Source organism: Trichoderma gamsii (assembly GCF_001481775.2).
Source record: "Trichoderma gamsii strain T6085 chromosome Unknown Scaffold_80.2, whole genome shotgun sequence".
NCBI classification, from domain to species: domain Eukaryota; kingdom Fungi; phylum Ascomycota; class Sordariomycetes; order Hypocreales; family Hypocreaceae; genus Trichoderma; species Trichoderma gamsii.
In genome coordinates this window covers 31,796-55,394 of record NW_020171417.1, presented here as the reverse complement: position 1 = coordinate 55,394, position 23,599 = coordinate 31,796, and the positions used below count along the sequence as shown (strand labels likewise).

Below are 23,599 nucleotides of genomic sequence, written 5' to 3'. Positions count from 1 at the left end.
AAGTAGGATAACTTGTTTCCCGACGCCATGCAGACCCAAGCGCATATAAACAAAAGAAAAAGGAAAAAAGGAAAAAAAGACCAAGAAATCCGAAGCCAGTGTATCTGGTAATCTCGTGTATCTTCTAATTCCCGAGTTCCACAATTGATGTGGATGCTTCCGAGAAAAGAACAAAGAAAAGAACGGTCATGTTCTCATTATGCCTCTTTTCTGATTTTAATTCAGACGCTCAAGGGAGCATAATGGGCCCTTTGCCCACGTCAAATCCATGGCAGCCTCGTTCGTGTCGCTTCATATTACTCCGAACGCTGAAAGCTTTGCCGCATCCAGCGTGGGGACACTTGAATGGCTTCTCGCCTGTGTGTGAATGGCTGTGGATGCGCAGGCTGCTGGGCCGACTGAAGGCCTTGTTACAGGTTTGGCAGATATAGCGGTCTTGTGAGGGTGGAAATGGGATGCCGTTTGATGGGTTGAGATAGTGATGATGTTGCCACACGTAGCCGCCAGAGGGGGTTACACTGAGAGGGCTAGGTGGCGGTGGGAACGACAGGGGTAGCGAGCGCTGATACTGGAGACCTGAAGCCGGGGGAGGTGGTGGCGGTAGATTCTGCGCAGGATAGTAGTTGCTGGCAGGAGAGTGGGCAGAATGGGCAGATCCCATCACCGGCGGCAAAGGTGGCTGGGCAGTGGATGTTGAGATGGCAGGCAGAGAGGCCATTCGATATCGATGTGTGTCATGGGCCTCTGCAGGGGGCGTTGTCTCGTAGTAGGTGCTGGACGGAGCGTAGGAGACGCTGTTTGATGGAGACCGCCGAGCGTCAAATGAAGCATCTGTGGACATGGGCGGTGTGGGTGGCAGCGCCCTGTGTCGAGAAACTGGCCTGCTCTCGGCCTTGGCATAGGGTCGAGGAGAGCTAGAGTATGAACTTTCGCTCGCCATAGAACCAGCGTCGGCGAGGCCCAGGAGGTTGGAGATTGAGGGCAGTGAACATTTCGGTTCATCCATGGGGGGCGAAGGGGGTGACTGGTAGTATCCAGAGTGTTGTGAGCCGTAATGAGAAGGAGATATCATGGAAGTGACCAGAGCCATTGTGTGTGTAGTTGAGAGACTGAGTAATCAGGGTCTGTGCAGTCTCGAGGCTCTGCTGTGCACACGAGTGTGTTAAATGCTAGGCAGCTTGAGAATGGTTCGTGATGTCCCCGAGTCGAGAGTCGTCGACCGTTTCGACTGTAGAGTAGACAAATTTGGAAGTGGCTTGAAGGTTATTGCGAGTAAACAAGTGTGAAAGAGGTCTGTCGTAAAGATCTTCGATTCAAAGAGAAGAAGACTCAGCTCTGGAGCCAAGATGGGGGCTAGAGATGCTATATAAGTAACTTGAGCCGCCAGTAGAGACTCGAGTGTTTGGGTGTGGAGCGGCATATCAGATCTGTCTTCCGTCGACATTAAGTATCCCACACAACAGACTAGGAAGTGCCCCGGCGCCTTGAACCCATCGCAGATATTGGAAGTGGGCCATCCACCCTCCCCTGTTTTTGAAAGCTATCATCCCAAGGAAAGTCTGGTACCAAAGGCCAATACTAACTTGTAAGCCCGGCCGTCTAACAAGAGGAGCGTCTGAATAATGGGAAGCGGTGCAAGCGGGCGTACTACCAAAGGGTGTGTGTGGAGAGCATTGAGGCTTTCGGAATTGAGTCTGCTGCGGGAACGTTCCAGGTCAAGGGGAAAAGGGGGGAGTGCGGATAGTAAGCAGGGATGCGGTTGGCGCCACAACGCGAGGGTGTCTGAGGTGGAGGCCTGGTTGGTCATTCTCCCTGACCGGGACCGCGGATAGAGATCGTAGGCGTGGGTGGTATTGCATGCTAGCACCGCAGCGGTGGCTTGACGGAGCTCCAGGGATTGTCATCAGGGATCATTGTGTGGTCAAACGTCGTGGACAGGGTGGATCAGCGTGTACGGAGAGTATGTAAACGTGAGCAGCCAGCGCTGGCCATAACCCTGATCCATACCCGAGCGCCATTCAACCTCGTTTGGCAATTCCTTCGTTTTCAGCTTCTGGATGACGAAGCAGCTCGTGCTAAAATCAGCGCCCGCTGGTTTGATTCGTGTCAAGTAACTTCCGGCCTTCCACCGCGTCTCGGCGGCCGTGGCCGTCTTGGACATGGCCTTGCATATAGGCCCTATATCTAGGTAGCTCTGTTCAGGATGCCGTGGATAGTGCTACAGACTCCTGTCCAAGCAAGCTGCAATAGCTGCGATACTATTCGCCGGCGTCTACAGGAAACTCGGGGCCGCTCTGAGAAACCGCCCCGCGTTAGATATTTCCCCCCTTGGAGCGACCTAGCACAGCTTGAAACGATCTACGACTCGCGGCAACGCGGATCATTATCCTCTGTCAATGGGATGTCAGGCTGATCTCTTCCATTGCTTTGTTGCATTCTCAGTATGATGGTAAAAAGGTGACACGCCAGGGCCGAGAGGCCTGACTAGTAACGGCGCTGCGTTTGTTTAATATAACACTAGCCGTCATCGAGGCGTCACTAGAGCCAACGAAAATCTCGATCCAATACGCTGACACTTATTCCCCAAAAGCAAAGCAGAGAAAAGAGAAGAAAGGAAAAAGTAAAGCTGGGGGGAGAATAGCATTCCGGTCGATCTACGGCTTCATTGTCTGATGTTGCGTGAGTGCCTGATGTAGTATCACGATTGCCACGCCCTTTGGTCGACTCGTGCACTGGATACAGCCGCAAGATGTGAGGAGAGATTTCACTTCGGTGAAGCAATCTGCGGTGGCGGTCCGAGAATGACATCGGCAAACTTTCGTATGGAACTCCTGCAGCGCGCCGGCTTCTATCTAGAGCACAGCAGCAATAGCTAGCTTCGTTCTAGGCTCTTCCCAAACCACTGTCGGCGCTAACACGTAGCTCAGTCAGTGCTAACTGGTGGTCTTTCAAGCGACCAGCGCCGGGCGGGCATCACCTCGTGGCGTGGCGTCCTACACTGCTGCTAAGTGCGCCTCGCTCTCACGGTACAGGCTAATTAATGATCGTCGTGCTAGCAGAAGCCCTGTGAGCAGCCAGTAGATTTTCATCGAGTTGCGTGATTCTCCAGCTAGGCCTGTTCGACGCAGGCGCCACTTGCTGAGACCCTTGTTCGGGTCAGAGGCGTGTCATGATCTACCCAGTATCAAGGAGGGTTAATGGGGCCAGGGGGTTAATTTGCCTTTCTGTTCCGCAGTGGAGTAGCCATTGCATATGCTTGAGCTTCTCTCGGCCGTATCCTTCCCCGACTGAAGCATCTGGCTGACCGATGCGTCTTTGGACGATTCATGCTGCACAGTCTGTCGTCATGACTACGTTCTGCCTATAACTTTGTCGTGCTTCCGCCATTGTCAACCCCAAAAACACTGCAGAAGGAGATAAAAAGGACGCCGTATTCAGCCCAAGCGTGGTGCAACACGGCCACAGCCTCAGTAAACTCTGTACAGGATTATACGAGTTCCTGTATATATATTGGTGTGTATCGCGTACTAGCGTCCAGGAACGGCGTAGCAGCTCGTCGGCTGCAATGGTCGGCTACCAGCGAGCCAGTTAGTCCTTCTCAATGGTCATCGGTTCTTAGACTTCGATGCACGCTCGCTACTCCATACGAGATATGTACATGTAGACTTCGAGTTCAGCAAGTTGGAAAGCATGCTATACCACGATATTGCCCCAGGCCGGCCCTTCTCGAACAATTGTCGATCGAATTTCCTGCCTGGTACTAACATAGCAGCGGCATCCCACCCCTTGACAAGGGGTAAGCTCTCATGGCCGTCAGTCATTACGGGTCATTCCAAACTTGCCAAGGTGCACACGTCCGCGTGGAGCAAATCTGGGTCGTTGAAATGAGATACTAGTAGATGTCAAGATGTTCTGGAAGGTTGAAGCCCCAGCCCAGCCGCTTCTGATTGAAGCCTTTCGCTCAAGGAATGGAGACGGGGCGTTTTAACCAGCTCGTATACAAACCTCGTCGTAAGAAGGTGAGGTTAAAGAATGATATGCCTCAGTTCGATCACGAAGTGATCGTCATGGTAGAATGCACTCCGTGCGTCATCGATGGCCAGCCGGCTCATACCTCCAGGCCTATTCAGCCTGGAAAGTGATTTACTCTGTAAATGAGCATCCTTCGCGCACTCGTCGATTTCTAAACATTTTTGGTATTTGGCCGAGAGGATCGAAAACTTCTTACGACCTCCGTCGTACCTGAAGCACTCCGTACTGTGCTCCTTGCTCCGCACCAACTAACTCTGCTTGGCACGCGCCGTTAGCAGGGCTGCGTTAGTGGCTATAGGAGCTATTGGCATCGCCTATTGCTGCCGGTGAAGTCGTGAAACAGTAGTAAGAAACAGTCCGGAAGCTTTTGATGCCTAGGAAAGGGCTGCCTTTTGTCTTTTTTTGGCACATATCTCGCGGTAGTCGTGGCCGTATTTTGTATTGGTGAGGCCGTGGAGTTGGCATAGTCAGATCGCCTACCTCCTTCGTCCAGTCCTCGCGCACGGCAACTGATCAACGTCGAATTTAGGCATGAAGCATCACTCCACACGATCTGCCAATGGCTGATGTGCAATTTCGCAGGGCTGGGCCAACTGATCGTCCCTATTGATCAAGTAGACCACCGAAAACACGAAGTTTATGAAGCAGCGGAGCAACAGACAGGAGCAAGTTCCAGAAGATCTGCCTCCATGACGAATGACGGACCTCCCCCTGGCTAGCTAGTGCCGGGGTAGACTTCCAGAATAGTTTAGGGGGAGCTGCCGTTGGGTGCGCTGATCAGCAACGTGCAGGAAGATCCTCCCGTCCGCCAGTATCACCCATGGACGCTATCGTTGCTGCACACCTTGGAAGTGGTTAACGCCCGAGCTCCATATAATCTAAGCATGAAGCACCTACGGATGCCAATATCAAATGAGAAGCCGGCACGGGTGGTATCTGAGCTCATCACCAACAACTTGGTCAGCCAGATGGTAAACAATATCGCCCGCTCGCCAAACTCACTATATCCAGCTTAGTCTTGTGTATTTCACATGCCGACTATGCCCGAGCCTATCAAAGGCAGAGGATCGCTCCGCCCAGCCGACGGGAAGGCACCGATGCTAGCTTGAGGCCAAATGAGCACTGTCCAACCTCGTTGCAAAAAGTCTCCAGGATGATGCTCAGACGCAGTTGGGTGGTGTGGTGATCTGGCGAGAAATGACGGGTGCGCTACACGATAAGGCCAGGCAAGGCTGCGATGATGGAGCGGTGGCAATCATGCCGGCTAATCAGCCATCGGCCCCTGGCAACAGCATACACGTAGCCACGGCGACTGCTCGCAGCACTACGACGTTCTGATTGCGCTTTGCAAGACTTCGATTTGCTGTCTGAGATGGGGGTCATCTGCACGCGGCATGATCCAGCATGTGACAAGAACTAGAGAGTGGTGTGCAAGCAGGCATGGATATTAATTCATCTATCCTCTGCAATCCTAGAGATTAGAAAGAGATTAGCAGCCAGCCGAGGTAATGGTTGCTGCTTGTACGTTGGATCTCATCAACCGCTCCCTGTAAGGCGTATCAATACCACCCACCTGAACTGCGTAAGGTAGAGGCCTTTGCTAGAATCGTTCTCAAATTGCACATGTGATGGCGTAGATTCCACGGTGGTTATGCGGTAAGTGGATGTCACATATTGCGAAAATGTTGTGGCAGGGTGATGGTGGAAGGGAAAAGAAATTCAAGAGCACGAGCAGCAAGAGCTTTGCCAGCAGTTTGGAAAGCCTGGAAAGTTCCGTGGTACTCTACGAGTACGCTGTGTCCCGGCAGTAGATCAGCGTCTCTGGCGGTCGCGCTTATGTACTGCCTTGTTAGGGCTTTGATACGTGTATGACTTTAGCGGACTGCAGCCTTCTACAGCGTGCTAACTTCACTACTCGTAACTCGGTAGTTGAGCAGAATCTGGGCACAAGTCTCATTGGTACTTCAATCTCAATACAGAAAGCATTTGCCTCTTGAGAGATGCTATTTGCAGAATATTCAGAGCTTCATCCTAGGTCTGAGCCAGCGGGCTAGTGGAGTGCGGCGAAACTTGCCTTACTTGTCCACTCGCAGCAAAGAGTCGGGATCGTCGCCGCATCACGGGGAGATAATAACAGTTACCGGTAAGCATCAATCCTTACCAATCCTTGCCAATCCTTGCCAATCCTCGCCAATCCTCGCCATATGCATGCATGGGTTTCGGCTGCCACGACCGAAGTGCCATCAAAATCGTCTCATCTTACTGTGCTCCGTGCATGTGCTGTAATACGTTAATAATAGGCACCTATTCTTTTCTGGCATGAAGCCAAAACAACCAATAGAATCTGGAGAGCAAGCATACGACTAGTAATAGCCACTGTTTCTATATGATAAAAAATAGGTAGAGTATACTCTTGTGGCTACAATCTTACATGTCTACATAGAATTTCGTGCAGAGTTGATGTCATTGCACTCCTACGTCCCAATTCGGTATTTGGCCAACATGGATCTAATTGGCTTTGACACATCATCTACCTACCATGCTCAAACGCTTATGGCGAGCAGCCTCTTCTCCTGGCGGGCATTGGGCAATCTCGCCGTAATCACTATACTGAGTGTAAATGATGATATTGCATGTATCAGATCACAAAATGTGTTTTCATTATGGCTTACGCTCGGCAATAAACAGGTTAGGATGCTACTGTTTTGCCTTTCACTATAATGCTGTTACTACCTTTCCATGGTATGAAAGAGAACCATATCAATCTGAGTATCTCATCTTCCTTCAAAGGTCAAGATAACTGATCCTATAGACTTGTTCAGTAGGCTACATCATAGAATACAAATCACATGACTCGTCGGTTGCCAGAGTTGGTCGCCGTGATGAGTAGCCCCTGAAGTATATTCAGACTCTTTTACTAATAGTATTACCCTGGTGTGAACGGAAGAAGCCATGCTGCAACAATTCCTCATTGCGAATACCTATAAATGGCAATTCATCTTGATTAGAAGATGGGTTTTCTATAAAAAGGTCCTAAATATGAAGTATACGTCACGGGATTGCTTCCGAAATAGGGTACGTAGATACTTATATCCTCGGATTGGTCGCAGAAAAGTGTTGCTTTGGAAATCTCTAGAATAGCTATTGCTTCAAACAGTCGGAATATTCCATTGAATTTCCCGAATCAAACAAGCCTATGCCGCTTCCTTGATTGGGTATAACTTACGCGAATCTTCAACACCCACCATCTATTGCTTGGAGCTTCTCTTACCGCCATCGTCAACTGATGAACATCCATAGCCGGAAATAGAAACCACTCTTTTCAGCCGTCGGAAGGACTGCTACCGAAAGACGACCAGACGTGGGGGCGTAAGCCCTCACGTACAAGCAAAAAAAAACAGCCTGATTTTTGGTTTTTGCCAGCATCGGGTTATACCCTGCCTGCGGGTCTCATGGCTGGGCTGAGCGACTATCTGCGCTCGCCAACATTTACGTGTGAGATAGGGCAGACATACCCTTGGCTGCATAGGTACACAATGGAATCATTTTACCTTCCGCCATAATAGCTCTATCTTACAGATGTCACTGAGCAGTATGCCGTTGGCTTGGTGAGATATCAGCAATGAAAATGCCACCAATAGCGAGTCCAGAGATACATTCTCGTACCAAAAACGACATTTTGTACATACAAGAATGCCGTCTTCCAGCTCATTGCGAAGTTCTGTGCCCATGAGATGAATTTGAAACAGACCCACTGGTCCCCACGCCGTATTTCAGAACTCTGCCGCAGCGGAAACATTTGTCTCTTGACCGAGAAGTACTCTCTCTTGTATCCTCTGTACACATGTAGTGTGTGTCAAATTCGACTTACCATTTTCTTTCTCATCCCTGCTCCCGCACCTGAATCCAGGCTCTCATTTCTCTATCCCAAGGCCATGGGAGCAGTGGTGGCAGCAAGGACAGCTAGCGGGCTGCTTCGGAGCCCTCCGTTTTGCGACTAAGATCCTCTCCACTGTCCATGACGATCAGCCGGGATACTCCCTGCTCTATCCACGCGACGAGTGGAGAGTTTCACCGGTGGGCTTAGGAGTCCGGTGGCACGGATTGGGGGGTGGGTGTATGGCACCGCCTCCAGTCTGCGCCGTTTGCTGTGAACCGGCCATTCCAACGGACTGCCTGTGGGATGAGCTAGCTTTGTGGCTGTCGACTTTGCTTTTCAATCCGGGTTAATTTGAGGTCGGGATACCGACAACGAGGGAGCCTTTGGGGACCGGCGTTTTCGCTTGATGACTTGGGGGCCGTTAGCGCTCATTTAGTGTGATTGTGAGTGTGTGTGCATTTCGGACATAAGAACACCTGAGTAGCAAACACAAGGCAGATTCAATTTGAATGCCAGGAATGTCAAACCCCCCAGACGACGCTAGCTCTGTATGCTTTCCGTATCGAATTTCCATCGTTCGGTGAACCCACCGTTCATGGACGGAGAATACCCAGTTGTGGTAATAGCTTGATAGAGCGGGCGCTGTTTCTGCATGACAGACAGGGTTACAACGATTCGGGTGCAATCTTTGCAGTATTTCATACATCTACTAGAGCCTAATTTGCTTACCCCTCCATGTTATATCGAATGTCATATTAGTGTCGACCAACAAGCATTTTGACATCATGAAGAGACGAGTGTACGAAGAAGTATATCAACAGTGTCGGCTTTTCTGCTCGCGCCAACGATATGTGCGAGTGCATATGCCGACAAAGAGACTATCAGCTAGCTTTGACGTATTGGTAGATCCACGCATCTTCTACTGTATCTTGGCTTCTTCGTCGACAGGCAAACTACCCAACGCCAAGACTGCTGCTACCCCAAAGCATGCATTTATAAATCTTACGGCACTTGTATAGAACAGGGATAAACAGACGTACTAGAGAGGTTTAAAAGAGGTATAGTGAGCGAAAAAAAAAACATGTTCGTTCTTTATTTATGATATGTGATGGCGGACGAACTCGCGCCTGTTGACTTTGCTGCCGTCATTGACGCGAGAAGCGAAGTGCATGTCCAATTTCGGAAGCATGAATAGACCAGTTCAGCCCATCGCATACCTTGACGCAGAGAAGTATGCTGTCTCGATTCACTTGCTTGGAAAGAGTCAGATAGCAGGCACCTCCTCTCCTATATCATGAACACGTCCATTTCCCGATTGAAGTACGGATTTTGATGCTCATGAGTAACGTTTATATGTTGAGTCTGGGGTTAAGCATTGTAGTAATTGTACAACTCATGAATTAATGTTCATGTGACTCCTGGCTTTGCTCATGGCTTTAGCTGAACAGATGACCAAAACTGTAATATATGCTTCGATCACCACAACGAATGAATACCTCGGCAGTTATCAATTTTTTTTTAAAATGGTCCATACCTTTAAGATGCAGTTTTACTTACTAATGTTGGAGCATATCTGAACCTATCAAGCTCAAAACACTGGCATATGTCCAAGTCCCCAGGCATGGTAATAATAAGAGAGTCAGAAGAAACACGGAACCATCACTCGTATTGCTCGCTGCACGATCCGCACGATGTATATTCAACTTAAAATTGATTCTTCTGTTAGTATCATTATAAACGATCTCTACAGTATTGCAGAGAAGTAAGACTTAAAGACAAGTAAGTTAGTGATATTGCACTGGGGAGTTGTTTCCTTGTGCGGCGGCACGGTACATCCACACACTAGCATCATCACTAACAACAAATACGCATATGATGTGGATGGTCTAATTCACGTACATGGCCTGACTTCACACTCCTTTGAATGATATCACTGTCTTCTGTTGCCTCGCGAGCTTTCCTGCCAGAAAGAAAAAGAGACTACGACTACAAGGTTGGTAAACCCCAGTGCTAGTGCTCCAAAGACGCTAGTATATTGATGGGGAAACCACCAAGCTGCAAATCAATGGATCTAGTCTCCATGATCTGGGCTGGGCTTCCAGATATTTGGTTTCCCGAGTTTAGTGAAGGGGGGCCATCAGATAGGCCTACATAGGGCCGTTTAGCTAACCCTAGATCACCAGGGCCAAGGACCGCACGCTTGAACGAATGCGTGCTAACATTGATATTCGGGACCAACATTGGATAGCAACACCAGACTCTTAGCCTCGTCCAAGGCTCACGCCCCTTTCACCGGGAAGAAATGTCAGCAGACAGATCGCCGATGTCAGTAAGCATACCCACTGGTGATTAGCAAGGTACCCGTAATATACGACACGTTCGTGCATACGCTATGTGAAGCGAGTAACATGGCCTCTGACAACTAGAAGAAACTTCGGCATCGATACCTTGTCAACTGTATGTAGGATTGGGCGAATAAATAGTAGGCGAAACTTTTACCATCGTTTACATATCAAGACAAACTGTTGGTTTCATGACAAGGAGAGTTGGAAACAAAGACAAGTCCGACGGAAAAAGCAGTTGGTGATCTCGGGCACCACTACGGGGACTTTCCCGGGCACCACTCCGGGGATCGTATTGTGACAAGTCGACTTGATAGCACTTGGCACCCCTAGTACCGCAGTACGCTTGTTCTCGGGCTTATTTCCAACTGGTCCGTTTGCTGTATGTTGTCTCGGCGCAATTCGTTGATTCCTTGCAGGAAACTGTATCGCGTCATGCGCCGTTGGTTCCTCGGCGACCATTTGCGTGAACCATGTCATACCACATGTAGTATATGAGAGGCAACCCAAGAACCCTAAACTATAATAAGATTACTCATAGAAATCTGACAGCGCCCAGGGGTATGCCTTTTGCCGCATAAACTTGGACCATGAAAGAAGAGGTTAGTAATTACTCTGTAGCTGATTCCAGTAGACTTGTCAAGTCCGGCAGCTAGTATGGCAGGGCTCTGAATGATCTTCGCAACGAATTGAGTTATACATACGCAGTGGGATTGGCTATCATATGATCAATCTCATTGCTGTAAGTTTCTCATGCGGGAAATGTGATTTGAACTAAACGGCGATTGAATTGCCCTGGAGAGTCAAAATCCTGGGAAGTCCTACGCAGTCTCGAAGTCAGGTAGATAGCCGTTTCAGGTGGCTGCTGTTGGATGCAAGATGACTGCAGCATCCACCAGGTTTAAAAATCAGCGTCTCAATGTGTAGGATCATTAAGGGGTATGTCGTCCTCATGAATGTCCCACGTGGGTCTGCTATGCATGGTAGCCTTGCGAGAGAGGAGTTGATCTCAGTTTCAGACAAGAACAGTTTTGGTGTGATGTTGAATACGCTGCTTTGACTCTGTTTGTTCGATATCGTTAGCAACTCATTTCGAAATTGCAGTGTACGTAAGATGTGAGCTATAAGGCGTCTACCATAATGCAGAAACAAGATGATTCACGCATAAACTTGCAGTAGTAGGTAAAAGGAAGGGTTATGCGTCTGTTTGAAAAATATGTGTTCACTGAGTTGGCATGCAGATTTGTGTGAAAGTAGGCCAGTCGGATGAACAAGTGGTAAAACATACAGTAAGCATATGAACCTCAATAAGCAGCGGTGGATACGATTCCAAGTGTTATCTTCATGAGCGAATCGAAGAAGTCCGGTAAGGTATGTACTATATACGTATACACATTAGATGCGATATTATCTGAAAAATTGCAAGCGAGTGGTTGCGATCTTTTTTTTATTTCCCCGACAGTCTAATTGTACACATGACAGCTGTGATGTCCAAGGCGGACATCGATGAACGAGGTGGTATAGATAGTAACCGTTTATCCATCCTCTATTCTGCCATTTTTCGCTAAGAAATCACATAATACTTAAAAGCCATGTGTTTTATATTGAGTCTCCACGTCTTTCAAGTTAATGTAAGCGATAAGGGAAACGTAAGCGGACTGCAGATTAGCGAGAATCGAGCCTCAAGAATGCCAAGACACTACCTAGTTGAGTCTATTAATGGCTGTGCACCTTCTGTTGATAGATGCTGCTTAATAAGGTAAATATCCGTTCAAAAAAAAAAAAAAAAAAAAAAAAAAAAAAAAAATTCATGTGTAGTCGTAAATCGTTTGCTTACCTTACATTGATGAGTGCTTGATCTCGTGTCCACTTAGATACATGTACACGTGCAGAGGCGCTCAATGATGTCCCCTACCTAAGCAGCCACAATTAGCTTAATTTACTGCTTAAATGGAAAGGAAACTTCGAGGCAAGTCTCCAGTTGCATACAGCACCTCTTCTTTTACCGCACTCACAGGATCCCGACTTTCTGGTATATGCACTTACACGCGCTGTCCCATGAATATGTCTATCAAAGCTACAGCAGCTTGAGACAGAACTTCCTTCATACTGTAACTGCTCCAGCGACTAATGCCGCTAAAGTAGACCCAACAAGCGTTCGGAGAATCGGGCCTCTGCTCCGGCGCGACTCTCCCGGGGCTTCTACTGCACGACTTGCGCCTTGGCTGCCGGCCTCGGCCTAGCGCATCGTTGTCATCACCATGGCCATGTCGTTGAGATTCCCAAACGGCTGCTGCAAATAGCCAGAGCAGCTCTCGTTCTGCTTCGAATCGCCTCCCTGGCATGCATGCTGAGTTCTGTTGCTCGCCCGGCGGCCCCATCCAACGGTCTGCAGAAGCGTCGCCATGGGCTCTGTGCAACCGCCCACGAAGCCGTGCCACAACTGCCGCCGGCAGAGGCTCCGATGTGATCGGTCGTACCCACATTGCAACAAGTGTGCCGCCTCGGGCAAGGAGTGTCTCGGCTATGGGAAGCTGTTTCGTTGGACGGGCGCCATCGCCAGCCGCGGCAAGCTGGCCGGCCGCACGTCGAGCGCGCCTGTAGCGGCTGAGACCGACAACGGGAATGATGCAAGTAGAGATGCTGATGAGATAGACGCCGAGATGCTCGCTGAGATGGGTGCTGAGGCCGGGACAGAGGCTCCGTCGCCTGTGCTGGCGGTGGCCAAGGTGCGCTCCAGGAGGAGCTCGTCCATGTCGGCTAGAGTATCTATTATACCATGGAATGGCCATTACGGAAGAAGAATGTCGGCCGATGCAGAAATACCACTGCCCACTCCGTTGCCCAGGTCTCCCCATATCAAACCAAGCAGTCCTTGGGTGCTGGCCGATCCTCTGTTCCAGGATCTGAACCAATCTGACCGGTTCTATCTCAACTACTGTGCGTACAAGTCGGATCCTGTTTCTTCTTTGTAGGTTATAAACGGAATGAGCGGTGACTAACATCTCACTTGCAGTTACAACCCGCCTGTGCAAAGACCTAGTGTCCACCGACGGGCCAGAGTGCAATCCTTTCCGCAGCCTCATACCACTAACTCGTGCTCATCCACTGCTGCAGCACATTATCGTTGCGGCCTCGGCGGCTCACATGTCTAACTTGATAACCATGGGTTTGCCATATGATGACAGCGGCCTCGTAGCTGCGAATCAGAGCGCGGCTTCGAAAAAGGCACTCGACGATGCGCTGGTCGCCAAACACACAGCGCTGCGGCTAATGTCTGCTGCCATTCAGAACATCGATACAATGGATGGTGATGTCTTGCTTGCAGCCTCGCTCTTCTTCATCAACGTAGAGTTGATTGAGTCTGGAAAGCATGGTTGGAGAGCGCATCTCGAAGGAGCATCAAAAATTATGTCCTTCATACAGCTCACCCAAGCGTGGGATAGCTCATTGCGGGACTATCTCCTCTCAGACTGCTTTATGTGAGCTCTCTCTTTTATTTTATGTCTCAACTTCTCATCATTTGCGTTGTAATCGCATGAAGAAAATCCCTTCACTTGCTGACAGCCACTCCCAGCTACTTTATCCTTGCCTCGGCATTTATGCCAACAAGATACGCAACGTCTTTGAGCTTTGAGTCTTCACAGATTCCCTTTGTCCTTGGCAAGACGGTTGCGAATAGCTACTTGTGCTGCCCACCAGAACTGATGGAAATCTTGCACACTGCCTCCCAACTATCGAACAACGCAGTTGATGATCAGCCCAACGAGGAAATCACCATGGCTGCTACAGAGCTGGTCAAACGTGCTCAAGCCTACGACATCTATGGATGGGCTCGCGACACAGCGAAAGTCTTGTCTTTGTCAAATGAGTCGATGCAAAGCCGCATGCACGCAGGATCGGCTCATCGCTTGGCTGCTTGTATATACATTTTGCAAGCCGTGCCGTCTGTCGGGGAGAGACTTGGCCCAGAATTCGTGACCTTCTTAACCGATGATTTGCTGGCGCATCTGAATATGATTCCAGTAGAAGACCCCAACTTCAAGGCCACAACGTGGCCAACCTTCATCATTGGCGCTGAGACTAGGAACCCGGAACGACAGAAGCATATCATGGAAAGACTACGGATAATGACGACAGTATGTCCATGGGGCTTCATCCACACCGCCATGGAGACGCTCCAAGTCATCTGGAACCTAGCGGCAGAGGAAAGAGGGTCAAAGAGTTGGGTCCAGACGCTCAGAGACCCAGAAATGAACTTTTTAATCGTATGAGTCGACCTTGTCCCAGAACGGAGGGAAGACATTTTTGAGAGCATGGGCTAAGGATGATACGTTATTGGAGGGTTCTTTCAACATCAATTCAGCCACACTTCCCAAGAATTGTCCATCATTTCCCTTCATATTGCTGCCTATCAATCCAATTCATGATGGCTTAAACTAGGGTAACAAGGTTAGCATCACCCCACCTCATAGCTTTCAGCTGTTCCCGGATGACTCATCACGAACGAGGTAGACTTGGCACCCACTCATGATATATGTTTACTGTCATGGCCGAAGCTTGTTGCAGCTTTTTTTCAAACGATACAGAGACACTTTGAACTAGTTGAACCAAAGCATGGAACCTATTTGGCCGGATTTGTTACTACCTGCTTCGCCATCACGGCGATGCCTTGATCGCTTCAGCCTCCTTGACGAAGAAGGCGCGGATGGCTTGGTAGCGTTCTGGCCGCTGCTTGAACATATACTAAGCCAACCAGTCAATACCCTGGCTCAGCTTATAGATGTGCTCGATACCGTCGCTCATGTGAACTGTGGCTCTTATGGGGCAGCACATGACTACGGTATACTAAAGGAAGCTGTGGAGCAGCACAGCGATACATTCTTCTCACGATTATGGCCAACTATTGTCCAGCTCGCTCTTATGCTACCTGATTTGTTCCCGGCACGAAAGATTCCTGTACTGCAACCAGGGGAGAAGCTGTGTCTTACAACGAAAGAAGTCTCATGCCTTGTGGCTCACCAGTTTCTCTGCACATATCAAATCCCTCCCTGGCGAGAAGGATATCACGACTTTAGCATTTGGTATGGTCCTGGACAGCGGCATCCGCAAGCGATACGAATGTATCTCACGGCACTCTTTTCATACTTTGATGAGTTCAGTGCAGAGTCACGGATGATGAACCTCGGAACGTCTCTTGACAGCCATGTCGGATTCTCTTTACATGCTTTCGACGACCCAGAAGCCTCTTTAGCATGGGAATTCGACCAATCTCGATTAAGGAGACTAAGTATTGTCCATCTGGAAAAATTTAGCACTGAGCCACAGGAAACTGTCTACCAAGGAGACAGCGGCGCAGTTGTGGTCTCTGCTAATAAGGATATTGGTTTTGGACAGTCAGCAACTCAAGAGGAATTATACATGGGTAACTGTCCCGAGGCTTGTCCTGCAGTGCTCTTCACACCCACGCTGCAAGACAACCAAGTGCTTGTTATTCGTGGGGCACGTCCTATGCTGAGAATCCTTGGTCAGCGTCGTGATATTATTTGGGAGAAACTTGCGTCAGAGGAGAAGCAAGGAGGTCGAATGCTGTTTATGGACGCGCTGGAGCTTGACGAAGCAGAAGGCTCTACAATGCTACCTGATCTGAAACAGGAACATATTTTGCGGGAGATTCGAAAGGCGTATACGGCGTTTTCATCATGGTCAGGCGGTGCGAATCCGACTGTGTGGACGGGACTATGGGGCTGTGGCGCCTTTAACGGCGACCCAGCGACTAAAGCAATCTTGATGTGGATGGCGGCTTCATTGGCCGGTAAAGAGCTGCGATTGCTCGTTGATGCTTCTCAGAGAGATTTTGGTGTAAAATTTGGACGGTTTATTGAAAGAGTTCAGGGGGCTTGGAATGTAAAGGATCTTCATGACTGTTTGAAAGCTATACCCCAGGAAATTGGACGTTGGAAAACAACGGATTGGCTACTTGAAAATGTACCCGACTGTCTATAGGGGATGATGATACCACAATACGATAGTATAATGCTATGTCTTGCTGATAGCACACTATGATACTGGCAAATGTCTGCCAAGTAACTACCAAGAGACGATATTCTTGTATCTCCTGCAGGGATTGTTACAAGTGGAAGTTTCCCAGGTCGGTGTTTTATGCAGTATATTCACATAAATGGCGTTAACTATGTAGTAGATTCACCATAACAAACCGCATTTCTGGGATAGCTTCTAATATCACTCCCCTCTATTAGCCTCACCGAATAGCAGGTGACAACCGTTGGATTGGTCAACATAGGTATTCATATTTGGTCGCTGATATTTGATAAATACTGTCAGATCCGGCTAAAAATCGCCTACAAACATATACACCAAACCCGATGCCAGCATTGGATGCTCTTCTTTCCATCATCATCAGGCAGCTTCTACTGAGTTAAATATGCGACTGTATAATTAGACAAGCAAACAAAGATAAAGACATCGTCTTTACATACCTCCTTGTTTTCATCGATCTTATATCCATATGTCTCATTGCTGAAGTCGCAGACACTCTATTGCGTACCAAAGTCCTCTGACGACTCTTTCACTGTTGGCACCCAGCCAACAATTACTATTACAAACACGAGGGGTGTTTACTTTGCGACGCATTACCGGTCCGTTTGGCTTGATGGAATTCTATAAATGATAACAACTTAATATATCTTTTAGAGACATTCGGTATGCGGTATATGAGCCACTGTTGGACGCCAGTCATCATGATCTATGGGACTTGTCGGTCATCACAACTCCCTACACGCTTCTGCAAACAGGATAGTGCACGATGAAGAATTCTCTACATGAGGATTCAGCAATGAGAACTACCAGTAATATACTCTTATTGTGATAACTGAGATATAGTTGGCTCGGCGATTTTTGTCTTTGAACAAGACCAGTTAAGGCTACCTCTCGGCGCATTTAAGCTTTATGTTACAGGAACATGTCTGTGCAAATCTTTGTCACACGCTCGTTGCGGACAACATGTCACTTATGCGACTGAATATTATGCCACAGAACGTTCTACTGGTGCGCTACCTACGTGCCCTTGACGATTAGGGCATTCAGTAGACGAACAATGAAAGGGCAAACAACTATGGTCGGGCTGTATCCTGAAGCTGGGATAAACACCAAGGTCGCACCAGTCACTGATATCGCTTAATGCGACATTTCACTAGCAATACTTGGCTGGCTTTCCACGTCACAACCTCGGCACATATAAACGACAGCGATCAGTGGCATGCTTGCTTTGCTACTTGCGTCTTGGGTTGATGACGAAACACGCTGCAGCGTAAACGAAGAGAGAGATGCTGTGTCGCAAAGGTGCAATACAGGATGTTGTAGCGCCAAAGCACAAAGACAAAGCAATTTCGATAGGCCCGGATTAATGTTTCAGTAGCGCAAGATACAACTCTAGTCACATGTAGAGGCGCCGCTGTCACACCGCAGCTCTATCACCTATCGGTTGCTATGGTCTCAGCGGCGGTCATTTGACTGGTTGATATTTGAAACGGAAAAAGTACTTCAAGTAGCTCTCAGGAGGGTGTCCTGGACCAACGAGAAGCGATTCCATAGACTTTGAGGCCGAAGAAGTTCCATCCAGAGAGGGTGTGAAGCCTTGTTCTGGAATAGCCCGACGAAATCACCCGGGGTACGTAGTTTAAGGTAGCGAATACGAAGAATCAACAGAATGTCTGGTAGAAGCGAGTTATTTTAGCACGTCTCGCATTTTCTCCAATCTGAGCGGCCATGCACGTATATATTGCTGTGGATGCTCGACGCACATGGCAGATCTTTTCTCGTTGCTCTTGCCAAACCAGTGGAAAGAAGTAAAGCTAAAAGAGAGAAAAAGCTTGTCATGAGGCTTTCCCGTGGTTACATGGCGTTACCAATGGGATCAAACTCCTGCAAGCTGCTGCAAGCCGCGCAGCCGGCCGGAGGGTGATTTGCATAAGGGCCGCTGCAGAAGATCCCGCGTGCACATCTGATGCAAGGCGGGACGGAACAGATATGGCTGTAAGGCTCGATGCAGTGCTACTTAGTACGCGAAGAAAGGCTATAACTTATTCTTGCATGTAATGCAGAATGATATACCTGTTTTGTATCATGTTAGCATAGAAGAAAATGAAACAAATGTCTCGTCCCTCAAACAGATGTTTGCATATTCATCCCATACACTCAGGCGGGGAAATACAACCATGGAACGCCGCCGCCAGCCAAAGGAGTAAGCGAGTAAATTCAGACATGTCAGATGTGACGATCGATAATGGACCAGATCCCAGCGTCGCGGAGAGGAAAGGCAGGGGATTCTAAAAGTATGGGAAGAGGAGAACCTCGGACAAAAGGGGAGGGTAGAGCGTATCTCAGACGGGCTCTTGCATGTGTCTGCGCACACCCGTCGCATGCAAGATTCTGGCGCATGGGTCAAGACAAGGCACCAGGCTGAGAGGCATCTTGGTGTACAGCCACAGTTTGGCGGATTGATAATATAGCAAGGCCCTATCAGGGCTTCTGGTCGTACCGCGGAACGGGCGATACCGCCTTTCCGTGGCGGGCGTAACATGATAAGTCGTTGTTGGAGGCATTGGAGTAATATATTGAGATGGAGGTGAGGGGCCTTTTGCATTTGTGGCTGGGGATAGAAGAATGGGTGGTTGGACAAAATGTCGCGGCGGCCAGAGGCGTTTTTGGGGTCTTGAGGCCTTTGGAGCACGGATGTGGTGTCTGGTAAGCGAAGACGTTGGAGACGGGAGAAGTTGAGTCCGGCCCGTAGCCCAGGATATTGAAAGTTGGAAGTCATCGTGATGGAAAAGAGAAGCACATGTGCCAGTAGACGTGGAAGACGATAGAAGAGGTGCAGCTACTATGGCAAGAGGGGAGACGCTCTTTCCCCAGTGCTGCGGAGGGGCCTCAACCCCTCGTGATCGCCTCGACTTTTTTACTGCCCTCGAATGTTTTTCCACTCCTGCTTTCTCTCTTTTGGCCTGTTTGCTCGTAATTAATTCTTCCTCCCAGCAGCGCTAGGCGCTGGCCGACACACACCATCTTTTGGCCGTTTGCTTTCTGTCCTGGCTCGATCCTTGGCTCATTCCCAGCTGCCTTTCCGGTCGACGATAATCGGTGTCTTAATAACGTTGGTTCCGGCCTGTTCCGCCCCTGTTCCCAAGAAAGACGCTGACGGGCGCTTTACAGCGCCTCAGATTGACCAAGAGCAGTTCCGCATCTCGCAGACTGATCTATTCCGACCGCCATCTCCAGCCAAGTGAGCGTCAACAAGCCGACAAGTCTCGGGGAACTTCCAGCTGAGCTTCAGCTTCAAGCAACGACAAAACTCGAGCACTGTCTTTACATTGCCGACAACCCGGGGTCAGCATCCTGCGATACTTCAGCTCAAAGTTTCAGCCTTCTAGCTCGGCCCCCCTTGTTCAGCTTTTTATCGATGATCAAGAGAAACGCGGTGCCAGGCCAAAGTTCATCTCGATGGGCGGAGTTCCAAACAGCCCCCAAAAACTTATTACCCGGCGTGCAGCGGTTACCCCTGCAGTGAATGCATGCTGGCAGCCGTCACCGATCAAACGGCTTGGAGCTAGATATTCGACGACGCTTCTAGAGCCATGTGATTGGTAGCCATTCACAGCCATTTGAACTCTGAATCCTAGCCGCATAAACATGATAAAGTAGCTCCCGCGGCATACAGCCGGCTGACTTCAAAAGGGGTCCAAGATTTGATACTGGCTGGCTTCGTTCACCAGCTCCTTTGCTGCTTGACCTTGACATCGCAGGCTGCTTAACTACAGACTTGCACTTACAGATATTAGTGGAACGCGGGGTGGCTACAGTGAGATACAGGTCGTACCGCTCATTCACCCTGGCACAGATATTTGGCCGCCCGCGCCGCTGGAATTGGGGCAGCTTTCAAACGGGCCATGGCCGTAGGAGCCGCCGCTTGAGCATCCGTTTGATCAAACGGAGAATGCAGGGCCGTGAATGCGTTTCTTTCCATCATCAGCTTACGTCGCCATCGTCTTCGCCATCACCGCCGTCGCAGATTTTCAGCCTCTTGACTGTTGCGGCTCTAACAGTGACAGCGCCCATCAGCCGCCGGCCGAAAACAACGACCGCCTTTCCCCCCCACGATCCTGATTCTCCAATCACAAGCTCCTTGCTGCACCAGACAGATCCCAGGATTAAAGGCCCGCGCCAAAACCTGGCCACACCGGGGGCTCGGTCTCAAACCACTCGCGCGCCGCCAGCTCTCAATCCAACCTGCGGCGTTATGCACATCACTGCCGTCATCATCCCGAGACCATGAGCCTCTGTGCATTGAGCTTGCCGAACCAGACGCTGCCGTCACTGCAACGTTCATGCACCATATTATCCTCTCCCTCCTTTGCAAACCTCGCCGTCTCGCGAAATAGTCCATCTATCGTCCTTTATCGCCCTCACTACCAACACCGCCGTCGTCCACTGCGTCAGCCCCGACTCCAACACTACAGCTATCCATCTCTCCATCGCTGCTGACCTCGTTACGGCCACGGGTGGCTCTCTCTGTCCAAGAGGCGCCGTAGCGCCTCGCTCGACAGCCAGCCATGGCCACTTCCAACACAATACCAGATACGCAGCTAGGGCTCAGTGCCGAAGAGATCCAGCTACTTCGGCAAGGTCAAGCCGCGTTGGGAGGCGGCGCAGGTTCAGCAAGCTCTCGGGCCGCCAGCAGAGCCAGCAGCCAGGGCCTCTTGATGCTAGACAGCTCGTCACTTTCAGCTCTGGGGCGATACTTTGATCGATTAATGGCCGGCATCGAGCAGAACATCCGCTACCTCAGCGAGCAAGCCCAAATGTTTACACAGGTTCAATACGACCGAGCCGGCAACATCATCGATGGCGCCGACGCCGAAATCGCACGATATGCCGACATCTTACGGCAACTCGACGAGCTCGAGGTTGATTTCGATAGGATAGCCCATATCAAAGAAATTGTCAAGGGATACAGATCAAGGGTTGAAACACTCGAAAAAGATTTGGAGAGTAGCGGTGGCGGCTCGTCAAACCGACACAAGCATTCGTCATCACATCACCACAAACACTCCCACAAGCACAGTTCATCTCGCCACAAGTGAGGCAAGATTGCCATTGCCACCACCTTCTTTTTATCCACCAGGCTGGAGTCAGCGCCGGCCTTACAGACAGATATCATCAATGTCGAATCATGCGCAGTGTGCGGGTGTCTACCGCTTGGTCACCGACAAGTTATCAAGGGAGGTCCCATAACAACCACACAAGAAATCTCGGTACAGGGTTATCAATGGAAAGGGAAAATGGATATTGCAAAAAGGGAACAAAAAATTCGTCTTGAGATGCCTAAGCTGGCAGGATGCAGCTGTTGTAGAGGGGGGTTTGTATATTCTCGAGGTTGCGGGACTACAGCCGCGAAATTTCCTCAAGACGGGTGAGGCCTCGCGGCTGAGCAAGAAAGGAAAAAGCCTCACGGCTCGTCATTTCAGTTTTAGGTTTGGGCATACTTGGCTTTGAGGCGTTGAGACTTGTGATTTCTGCTTTTTTGGATTTTTTTCTTCTTTACTCTTTTCTTCTTCGCTACATTGCAATCGCTCACGCCGCATGCTTGGGTTTTCTTGGTTCTAACAATTGTTTTATTATGCTTTTTAACTGGTATTGGGGAGCTGAAGATTTTGCATTTATGTATGTTTGGGAGCAATTTTGTTTAACAGGAGCGAAGAAGAAACAGGAGTCTTTCTCTCTATGATACCGGAATACGGCGTTTGTGGTCATTTTACAATCTGCTCTCTATACCCTTTGGAAAGATTTGGAAAGATGCTGTTTTCTTGCCGGGTGTCGGCAGAAACAGAGAGGCACGAGCCTACTTGGGCCAGGCTTATGGTGTTTGGATTGAGGCACGAGCAACAGCGCAGCGGCCTGGATGTGATGCAATGCACTCGCCTCCCCGTGGAGAGAGACCGCTGCTCGGCCATGCAAGCAGGCGAGGCGGTATGCATCAAACACGCAGCTCCAGAGCCGTGCGCTGTGAATCATTAGCATTAGCAGGATTATTAAGACGTAATACGAGTTGGCGCAACGGATCCCGTACAGGGCGACAGCGCAACTTTTTACCATTCTCTCTTTCCCGTGCCCCCTCTTCAGTTGGTGACTGTCAATTTCGGTGTAGACCAGGTTACTGGTTGGTTGTGGAGATTCAGTCACCGCATCAATAGCTGCATGAATCACTTGAGCCGACCCAACGGACTAGACGACGTGTCTCTGTTGACTGGAGTTGGGAAAATATGGCTAAATGGATAGACGGATGTTTCGCGGTGGTTGGCGATTGGGCATTGAATGGGCAAAATCAGAGCATTTGGTTCGTTCGTCGTACTTCACTTATCTTTGCCTTCATTTCAAAAGAGGAGGCGTGTGATGCATTCTGCATGTCTTGAAGACTGCCGATAGCCTTGACTTTATATCTCGCGGCCGTGGAGATGATTAAGCAATGGTTAATCCAATGCCTTTTGCAGTTCATATCTCTCTCTCACACACACTCAATTTGTCTCGCTCAACTCTTGCCTAAAATAGACCAAGATAGGAAAGAGTATCGTTGATTCGTCATTGTCGCGAATGGTCCGATGCCGATGAACATTTGGACAGTGCAGTACAGCCAATAAAAAACCGCTTCAAGAGATCATGGTTCAAACCATTCAAGGAGTTTATATGTGCGTTCTATCTAAAGCCATCCGCCAAGCTAAAAAGTCATAGACATGGTTTCGTGATATATGAGGTCCCTACATCAAACACCTCCAAAAAAAAGGGGGGGGAACAAAAAAATTAAAAGCACAGGCAGCGAGATGACAAAACAGATTTCACAATACTTTTACTCCCCTAAGTTTTTGTAGAATGACGTTTGTGGATTGTATCTCTCTCTCTCTCTCCTGTCTGTCATGTCTCTCCTGAAAAACGCCCAAGCTAAAAAAAAGAAAAAAAAGAAAAGAGATCAAACCAAAAGACAACCAAAAGCCAACCAAAAAAACAAAAGCATACGCCAGCCAATAAACCAGCCAGCTTGACAAAATTCGGACCCTCGCGCCACATTTCTTCATAACGGGATACAGGAAAAAGAGGGGAAAACACACAAGACTCAAATACAAGAGAAGAAGACGAAAAAGAGGGGGAAGAGAAGAGAAGAGAGAGAAGAGGAATAAATTGAACTCCACTCCCTGGGGAATGTGCTGTCCGCTGAATAATTTCCGCGTCTAATGCGTCTTTTCACTTCTCGCGAAGGCGAAAAAGAATAACGAAA

The 23,599-nt window shown here is 49.2% G+C and overlaps 3 protein-coding genes across 3 annotated transcripts; 2 read left to right on the top strand and 1 right to left on the bottom strand.

Moving 5' to 3' along the window:
• Positions 1-229: 229 nt before the first annotated feature.
• TGAM01_v210969 (hypothetical protein) lies at positions 230-1,090 on the bottom strand (the record flags this gene model as incomplete). Its single annotated transcript, XM_018807613.1, has 1 exon — positions 230-1,090. One exon carries the CDS (start codon positions 1,088-1,090, stop codon positions 230-232), a length of 861 nt encoding a protein of 286 aa, XP_018659098.1.
• Positions 1,091-12,659: 11,569 nt separating this feature from the next.
• TGAM01_v210968 (acriflavine sensitivity control protein acr-2) lies at positions 12,660-14,528 on the top strand (the record flags this gene model as incomplete). The annotated part of the gene is made up of 3 exons (XM_018810841.1): positions 12,660-13,194; positions 13,271-13,736; positions 13,832-14,528. 3 exons carry the CDS (start codon positions 12,660-12,662, stop codon positions 14,526-14,528), a joined length of 1,698 nt encoding a protein of 565 aa, XP_018655932.1.
• Positions 14,529-20,882: 6,354 nt separating this feature from the next.
• Positions 20,883-21,413, top strand: TGAM01_v210967 (hypothetical protein; the record flags this gene model as incomplete). The annotated part of the gene is made up of 1 exon (XM_018810842.1): positions 20,883-21,413. One exon carries the CDS (start codon positions 20,883-20,885, stop codon positions 21,411-21,413), a length of 531 nt encoding a protein of 176 aa, XP_018655933.1.
• Positions 21,414-23,599: the final 2,186 nt, after the last annotated feature.